Source organism: Triticum dicoccoides, chromosome 3A (genome assembly GCF_002162155.2).
Source record: "Triticum dicoccoides isolate Atlit2015 ecotype Zavitan chromosome 3A, WEW_v2.0, whole genome shotgun sequence".
Taxonomy (NCBI): domain Eukaryota; kingdom Viridiplantae; phylum Streptophyta; class Magnoliopsida; order Poales; family Poaceae; genus Triticum; species Triticum dicoccoides.
The window spans coordinates 658115830-658125230 of NC_041384.1; the positions used below are offsets into that span (position 1 = coordinate 658115830).

At 45.4% G+C, this 9401-nt stretch overlaps 1 protein-coding gene across 2 annotated transcripts; it reads left to right on the forward strand.

Moving 5' to 3' along the window:
- Positions 1-644: 644 nt before the first annotated feature.
- LOC119270005 (integrator complex subunit 9-like) lies at positions 645-6703 on the forward strand. Of its 2 annotated transcripts, XM_037551947.1 has the most exons (11): positions 645-913; positions 1607-2028; positions 2718-2932; positions 3523-3849; positions 3939-4149; positions 4583-4675; positions 4756-4853; positions 5199-5316; positions 5404-5489; positions 5586-5637; positions 5732-6703. In XM_037551947.1, the coding sequence occupies exons 2-11, from the start codon at positions 1708-1710 to the stop codon at positions 6245-6247; spliced, it is 2037 nt and encodes a 678-aa protein (XP_037407844.1). In that variant the 5' UTR covers positions 645-913; positions 1607-1707; the 3' UTR covers positions 6248-6703. The 2 variants fall into 2 exon arrangements, with proteins under 2 accessions (XP_037407844.1, XP_037407845.1); XM_037551948.1 differs by lacking the exon at positions 645-913 and having other exon boundaries at positions 1930-2028; positions 2731-2932.
- Positions 6704-9401: the final 2698 nt, after the last annotated feature.

A 9401-nucleotide genomic window follows, 5' to 3' on the forward strand; every position in this document is an offset into this window, starting at 1 on the left:
CGGTTGTGCTTTCACGAGAGTCACGACCGTGCCTCCTCGGAAACGGAAATTTTCTCTTTTTTTTTCCTTCCGCAAGAGTCGCGGCTTTGCTTCCGCGAGAGGCATGGTTGTGACTTCGTGAAGGGCACGGGCATGCCTCTTTCGAAAAAGGAAAAAACCTGTGCTCCCGGTTCGGTTTTTTCGTCCAGTTTTTTTTATGAAAAAAAGGTTCATCAAAACCTATCAATATGGGATATAGTTTTGAAGATCTTGACGCGAGGATCCAACGGTGAAAGCGGTTTAAGATTTGGACGCACGGTTTGAGAGATAAAACGTTTTGAATAAACGGATATAAAAAAAAAACCTCTTAGATTACGACAAGTGACGCGCTGCATATACGCTACTTATGGCAACCAGGGGAATTGGAGTGATCTTTGCGTACTCCTCAATTAGTTATTTCGGCCTGCTCGAGCCTGGCCGAGCCACAGTGTGGACAGGATGGTCCCGGCCCACCTTAGGATTTTGGACCAGTCTATAGGCTCAGAAAAAAGTTAAAGCCCAATAACTGCCCTAGAAATCCCCATAATCCCGTCCCGGCCCATCTCTTTCTAGTAGCCGAAAAACGAATCGAGTTGGGTCGTTCGCCAGTCTCTCCAGCCAGCATCCAGGGACTGAGTCGCTCCCCCAGAAACGTCCGCTCGCCGCACGCCGGACGCCGTCGCTGCCTACCTCGCCATCCCTGGAGGCAGGAGCGGAGGATCCGCCTTCCTCTCCGCCCTGCCCGCCCGGCGCCCGGCGCCAGCGCGCGCCCGCGGCTCCTCGCCCACCGCTCTGCGCCCCTGCCTTGCGCGGCAGCCGGCAGGTGCCCACTGCCTGGCGCCCCGCAAGTCGGCGCTGGCTTCCGAGCCAGCACTCTTCTTATTTCCGATCTGAGGTACACCCCATCCACTGCCCATGGCCCCATTCCCCAATTTTCGATTTAGGGTTAGCAAATTTCTTCAGTACATATACAGATGAATTGATGGACACATATACACATAATTATGCCCAGTCCAATGTCATTATGATTGATAGAAAGCAAAGTATTATTGCATAGTTATTGAAGGATGAAGAGGACTGGAGACATTGCTTCTCTTTTTGGCTATAACGAATGTGGCCGGAGAGCAAACCGAAGAACTTGTGCGTCTGCCAGTTGCCTAGTCACATACATTGAGCGGGATATTTTCTAAAAGGTGAATGGAGATGATATAAATATAATTGAGAATTTCATGGCCACTGAAAAGCGTAGGCCAGAAACATAAGCCTTCTTTGAATTTCTCAAGCTATGTGCTATGTAGGCTTCTTTTATGCAAAACTGGGACTTAGTGAGAATTTTAGTATGTTTGTAAGAACATATCATATTGATCTATTTCTATGTGCTATTGGGAGTTAGTTAGAACATATTCACATGCTAGCTATTCCTTGTTTAGGGTTCGTGCAGATGTTCATCGTCTCTTCGGTGTTATTTGATCTGCTCTGTTCCTGCTTAATATTGGGATCAATGTACTAGTATCAAGAATGTAATGGAAATATGAAATTGCAGTGTCAAAATATATTCAAATGCCATATTTGCTGTCAATTTTTGTAGGAGGACCACCCTGTTTTCAAATCCTAGATCCGCCAGGTGTGCTTGCTCCGCCGTCGGAGACCCGGGGCAACCGCCCCTGTGCTACATCCGCCACTGCCGCCATGAAACTGACCTGCGTGACCACCCCCGGCAGAGGCGGCGGCTACCACTCGCCGGCGAGCCACTTACTGGAGCTGGAGGGGGTCCGCCTCCTCCTAGACTGCCCCGTCGACCTCTCGGCCCTCGCAGCATTCGCCCCGGTGCCACTCGGCGCGGACTCCGATGACGCGGGGAAGCTCATCCGCGCGGTGCCGTACTACTGGTCGCTGGCGGCGCCGGCAGCTGCCAAAGCAGGTGGCGTGGATGCTGTGCTTGTGTCGTCTGCCACGGGGATGCTTGGGCTCCCCTTCCTCACCCGGCTCCCAAGCTTCGCAAATACCAAGGTGACTGCCATCCCTGCTACTCCTTGATGCATAGCACCCTAGATTGCAAACTGCTATAGTTTAGGCTGCAGCTTTGGTTAGAAATTTGAACGATTGTTGTTTGTTGCCGTAGTGAAGAGGTGTGTTACATGTTTGAAACTGCTGTTAACATGTTAGTGCATGATTTTTGTCTATTCAATAGTTGATAGCTATTCAGATCATCTGGAAGAAGAAGCCTGCTGAATGCAAACAATAGTCTGAAAGACAGATGGGCTAGCTCATTATTTTTTTCCTTTACTTTGCGGATAATTAACCTCCTCAGGGTAGCACTGAGGTGTGTAAAATGGGGAAAACCGGGGCAGAACAATTGGACTTGATGATTTATTTTAAGAAAATAATGAAAACAAGTCCACTCCTGTATGAATACCAAAGGCATGCTCATTGGCTTTTTTTACTCTTGATTGCAGACAATTAATATCCTTAGGTCCCTTTACTACAAAGTGGAACTTAGGGGCTAAACGTCTGGGCATGTTTTTTCTTAAAGCTAGAGTAAGAAATTTTGGTCATATACAATTACCAAGGGATCGAAATATATTATGTTGGCTGTAAAATCTTCTGTGAGACAAAACTTCACCTCCATAGGTAGGTGCTAATGCATACAATGAAATATAGAGCGCAGTTGTTGACTGTCTGTATGAAACTATGAATAGGTTTATGTTACAGAGTTAGCTGCAAGGATTGGAAAGCTAATGATGGGGGAGCTCGTGGAGATGCACTCTGAGTTTGTAAGGTACTACGGGCCAGATACGGATGTGCCACCCAAGTGGATGCAAGGGGAGAAACTCCATAAACTCCTGTCGTCGTTGCAGAATATAGTGATTGAAGATGAGGGAATGGATTTAGCTCCTTTGATGCCCCTTTACAGGTACACAGTATTTAATAGGCCATATACTTGCCGTATTGCATATCGAGTTACCCTTTTACTATAAAGAAATTTATATCTGAAAGCTTCAAAATATACCCAGTTTTCCATATTTATCCTTGACCTTTAGAAATTGTTTCCACTGGTTAATTAAAATTTGATAATCTTAGGGAGTGTGCTAGGAGCAAATAGTATCCATATTTTACTAGTCAAGTAGCAAATTAAGAAGTTTAATAGATACCAAAATTTCATTCATGAATATAGGGCAAGTTTGTAACATATGATAGTTCTTTTTTAACCTGGAGTTACTTGAAATACATACTTGACTCTGTAATTTCATGTACACATCTGATAGGACACAAGTTTATATCCCTAGTAACCTAGCTTGGTGTATGCTTCCATATGCTTAGTATCTCGGTTGCATGCAAATAAAGCTGACTAGATTTTAGTTCTTGCAAGGAAATATGTGAGATTGGACCATATGGTTGCCATTCAATTATATCGACTGCATAGAAGATTCACTACTTAATAATGACATCAACGCTGCTCTATCATCCTGCTTTCTTATCTTAACTGGATTACACCTATTGCAGTGCCCCAAACATAGAAGAATGCATGCGAAAAACCCAGACTGTGAAATACGGAGAGGAGGTTTGCTTCAATGGCATGTTGATGCTGAAAGCCTCTAGCTCTGGCCTGGAGCTTGGCAATTGTGTCTGGTCAATAAAGGGTCCAAGAGCAAGTATTACCTACTTGCCAAGCACCATGTTTGTGTCAGCCCATGCCTTAGATTGCGACTATAACTCTCTGAAGGAAAATGATGTCATTTTGTTTTCAGATTTCTCATCCTTGAATGACATGGATGAGAATAATGAGAATCTGGGTGAGAATGCAATGCTTTGTGATGACTCTGTGTTGAGGTATGCTAGTGTGTCGCTCTTCAGTTTGTATGAATTGCTTATGCGTTAAAAATAACCTTTTGCATTGAATGTTACTTACTATCTTCAAGGGATGGTGGTGTTGATGAGGATGAAGACGTCCAGTGCCTGTCTAAGAATGATGATATTGCAGAGGAGATTGAGAGAATCAGTTTCATATGCTCATGTATATCAGATGCAATTAAATCTGGAGGTTCTGTTTTAATACCAATAGGACGACTTGGGGTTATTCTTTTAATTTTGGAACATATATCAGAAACGTTACTTTCTTCCAACATGAAGGTAATTCTAGCAGTTCTTGACCCATTGTTACTGTATAGTGGACTCTTGTTAATAGTAATGTAAATATATATTTTTATTGTGCTTTGTGTGAGTCAGGCTTTGTAGTAATGTTGTTAATACCAACGGCATATATTTTTACTTAGGATGTGCTTGGTTTTGATAATGGTGAAATGTCCAGTTGACAAGGCCTGACGTGCAGTCAACAGGCTGTAAGATGAATAGATGACTAGCTTTAAAGAGTGTTTAAAGATGCATGTGGTACAAAGAGTGTTTTAGTTCTACACTGTAATCATTTAAATATCAAGCTCCTTTAGTTCTACTATATGAAATATTATGCCCATTCCAAATCACTATATTTTCTCTGCACCAACCGTCTTCTCACATGTTTTGCATCTGTTGTTTTGGGCTGACATTTTTTCCCTGTTTGAGTCAGGTACCCATATTTATGATTTCTGGCGCAGCAGAAAAAATAATATCCTTTACCAATGCTGTGCCAGAATGGCTATGTAAGCCACGCCAAGAAAAGGTCATTCCTTTCTCACTATGGTTGTTTTGACATATGAACTTAATTAACATGGTCTTACTGAAACACTATTTATCCTGCAGCTATTCTCGAGGGAGGAGGAGGCATTATTCGGCCATGTGGAGCTTCTGAAGGAAGGCAGACTATTTCTGTTTCCTCATCTATATTCAAAGGGCCTGCTGTAAGAAGTTTATCAAAATTTTGTTGCTAGTTATTACTTTTTATGACTATACAATGATAGGTAACCTTAAGGTTGTTTAGTTTAGGATCACCAACTTTGACTTTATCATCTCTTTTATACTCTCCTTATAGAAAGCTTGGTACTGGTTGTTTCTTATTTTGGTTTTGGTTGTTTGATAATTTATGGAGGTCCATCAATATCTGGTTGCTACCTTTAGCATAATTTATACTATGACATATCCTGCTTTTGATTCATATGAGCTCACTTGAACAGTTGGATTTCAGTTAATTTTTTGATGTTGTTTCCTGCATTTTCTGCTGTGTAACAACGCTAGAATCCTGTCAGGGCAGCGTGGAAGGAGCCCTGCATTGTATTTTGTCCAGACTGGAGCCTTAGGCACAGCACAGCAGTCCATTTGCTTCGTCGGTGGCATGCAGATAAACGAAATCTTCTTATTTTGGAGGTACACTGTGTCCAATCTTTTCACGGAACCTAGCATAATCTTTAACTGCTGTTGGTGGCGCTAAACACATAATTATTTTACGTGCAGGAAGGAGTTGATTCTGAGTTGACTCTTAAGCCTTTCATGCCTGTGGCAATCCAAGTTCTTGAATGTTCTTTCCTTTCTGGAATAAAGTATGTTGAAAATTCAAAAGCTCATGCTTATGTTTCACTAATTCATAGTAGCAAATCAGAATATGTAGACTAAAGGCTCGAGTTTCTTGTTGACAGGGTGCGGAAAGTCAATCCATTGCTGTCAGTTCTCAAACCGAAGCTCGTTCTGGTACGCCATTGCTTATTTTCTGCACCCTTCTGCTGGAGCTACTTTTCTTCGTGCGAGAGTGATCATCTCCTCACGCTCTACTGTACCCTTGCAGTTCCCTGAAGAACTGAAGTCGCGGTGTCCATCAAAGGAGGATGCCCCATGGTCATATCTGTACTACTCCAAGGGCAAAACCATGGAGATCCCAAACATACGGGAAGACTTCGAGGTGGGGCTTCCAACCGATTTTGCCTTTGGGTTGCAGCCTAGGCAGTTGGACAAGGCCATCGCCGTCGCGAGGCTGAGAGCAAAGCTCCATCTCAGCAACGGGCAGTACGTGCTGGTAGCAGCTCCGAAGGATCAGTCCGATCAGTCGATGCGGCAGCTGCTACACTGGGGAGCTGTGGATGCAGCCCGTCTGTTGTCGGCGTTGCAGGAGAAGGGGATCGCCTGTGCTTTCCCTGCAGACGACGATGATAGCTCGGCGGGCTGCGTGCGCTCGATTTTGATCACCAGTCCGGCAGAAGCTCTGGTGAAGATAACATCTGAAAAGACCATGATCTACTGCGACGATGAGAATACAACCAAGCAGATCTATGATGCTCTCAGCAGCGTTTGTAATGGGATCTAGTTGCATGCTACCGCACGGTGAATGGTAGGGACCCATGAAAACTGGGGAGGTGATCTGAAAGGAAAGAGAATCAGATGATGAAGGAATGTGGAATTGCGCAACTGGAAGGTTGGAGTTGGTGGTTTTCTACATTTAGGACCCACATTGGTATCAAGAGAAGAGAAGCAGTTGCACATTTACCAGTTTGATCTCTGATGAAACCGAGGGGCCTCTGAACACGCCTGGCCGACGACCGAGTACGCATCAATGAAGCAGTCGATCTGCGGCGAGGAGGCTCCAGCGGGGGCGACCTGAGAACACATGAGTTGATATTCAATCAAGCGGTTCATATCTCATGTGTTCCCAGCTCGACCCCGCAGGAATTTCCTCGCGTATCCTGCCCTTGTTTACCGTAAAGACACTCCTGCTCTGCTGACGGAAATATATGGCGGTATATCCTCTTCTTCAGGCTTATTATAACCAAGTCGTAGCGATCGATTCTACTTGTAGCTTTTGGTGGCACCAAGGGAGGGAGGGAGGGATGTGACGGACGGAGATTGGTGTTGTACTGCACTGCATTTTCAGGCACAAGTGAAGTACTCTAAGTACGTACTAGTACCATTCTCGGTGCGTCCATGTCCGAGATAGCCGGAGAGAGCGAGTACAGCTGGTTGTACACTTGTACTGCAGCCAGAGCCAGCGTTCCTCCTCCGGCACGGCAGTACAGATTGTACTGCAGTCTGCGGCCACCCGTTGTGATTTAGAACCTCCCACTTGCAGCTTTATTTGCGTTCATTGCTGCACTCGTTGTCGTCTCCACGTGCCGGTGCGGCCGATTAGTAGGACCAATCGTCACCCGCCAGCTCTGATTTGGAGTTAATATAGGAATTACTTGTCTTGAAAATAGATGTATCTAGAACTAAAATATCTCTAGATACATTCATTTCCGAGACAAGTAATTTCGAACGGAGGGAGTACCATCCATTGCAAAGTTACCACGGAACGTGTTAATTATCCTGTATGATGTGCCTTTCTGTCGGCACAAGGCGACACTGCACAACAAAGAGTAGAAGCATCCACCCACAAAAAAAAGAGAGTAGAAGCATCAGTTATCGGAGGGAGCAAAGAAAATGCATGTGCACCACTGTGGTACAATGCAATGAAAGGCCGAACCGAAATCTACCTTCCTTTTCTAGCGCTCCATATTCCACCTTCCCTGAGCTCCATCGTCGCGTCCTCCCGCTCCGCCGGCGCACAAGAGGGGTTGTTGTGTCAAGCCTAGAAATTTGAAGCTCCGAAGAATACGAAGAAAGAGACCGTTTCATGGTTCATCCCTTTCGGTCACCGTTTCACAGCCGCCGACGCCCGTGTCAACGCTAATCTCAGATCGAATGGCCAACCATGCTTGATACCGGTTTGTGTTGATTACTAACGCTTTGTCGCCATTGATTGGTGGCCCGCGTCTTTTACTGTTCATCTCCATCTCCACTTTTGTCTTCTAATGGCTATAAGGCATCCACTTCCTTTAAAAAAAACTTGCCCCATCTCATTCATTTAGAATAGGAGACATAGTTTTTAAGTGACACACAAAGGTCGAGCCATGAAGGCCGAAAAGACTAAGAGAAATACTCCTAAAGACTATGATCCTCGAAGGTAAGGAAGCCTCATCACGAAAGACTCTAGCATTCCTCTCATTCCAGATCTCCCAACATACCAACATGGTTAGCAATTTCATCATTCTGCAGTGAGTGCCATAAGACATCAATTATTGTATGGGGTTAAACCCTAGCCGCCACCAACCATGGTTGTGCCTAAGCATTTACCCCTAAGAACGATTAATCCCTAGTCCTTCCCCTTGGTCAAGCTTTCTTTCTCTGAATTTAGTGTCGATTCGGTCTAAATGTTAGTTGGGTCTGTCAGTCTTGTAATTCACTATGCTCCCTAATTTTGGAATCCTTCTATTCAATCAAGGTGTTCAACTTCAGATTTGGCTCACGATTTTGACCGGGTCAAAGATTTCTCAAAGAACTCTCTCATTCAATTGAGTTATTAAATTTTGAATTTGATCACGGTTTTGAATGGGTCAGAGATTTCTCAACCAAGATGTAAAACACATTAGTCCCGCGCACCCTCTCACCATATAAAAAGGCGTCAACATGTGACATTATAGCACAATATAGTACATGCAGTCACTAGCGCAAGAAAACTTCCCCACCTAAGCATGTGTTGACTAGCAGATAACACATAATCACACCGAAAGCCCATCAAACACCTACACACTTCATCATATTACCCACACGCCAAATCAATCTGTTTTCCTTTATGAAATCACAATAACACCAACAACATAGGGAACCATGCCCAACCCTTCTAGTTATCATAGACTCTCGGTTCTCGGTGTCGCGATGGTTCTCGGGGCATGAAAGGGTTGAAAATTTACACTCAAACAAGTCTACAATGTTCTCATTAGTGTTTTTCCATGGAAGGTTCCAATTTTGTGAAGTCCTTCTTCCGGGTCCCACCTTGAAATTTAGGATGGTCTTTGTGAAATGCGAGAGCATGCAAAGTACAAATATAATAAATGTAAATAAACCTGGAATTTTCTTAGGAGACCTTTTTTTTAAGTAATGGATTTTTTTTGACAGTACACAGTGGAAGTTTTGAAGTGAAAATGTATTTTTCAGAGGGAAAATTTGAAGTTGAATAGTATTCGTACTATAATCTGGGCTTCGCCAGTGGATTGTCATGTAGCCCAGGCCCCATGCACTCGTCGAAAACATATCCATTTCTGCCAGTGGGCTAAGCCCATGACCCGGCCACACACTCCTCAGATTCCCTCCCCCTTCTCTTCCGCAGCCGGCGATGGCCGCCTCCCGCCGCCTGGCGCGGAAGCTCCCCTCCATCATCTCCAAACACCAGCGCTTCATCTCGCCGGAGATCGAAATCCTAGAGGAGACCCCCGAAATCTCCACCTCGCCCGCCTCCATCCCCCTCGACCCCTCCCTGCCGCTCCTCCCGCTCGCCGTCTCCCACCTCTCGCCGCCGAGCCCCCTCCCGGCTCTCCCCGCCGCGCACGCCTCCTCCTCCGCGGCGCTCCTCCGCCTCCTGCGCCGCGCGCGGCACCACCCGCGCCTCGCGCCGCTCGACCTCCACCTCCTCCTCGCGGCCGCCGACG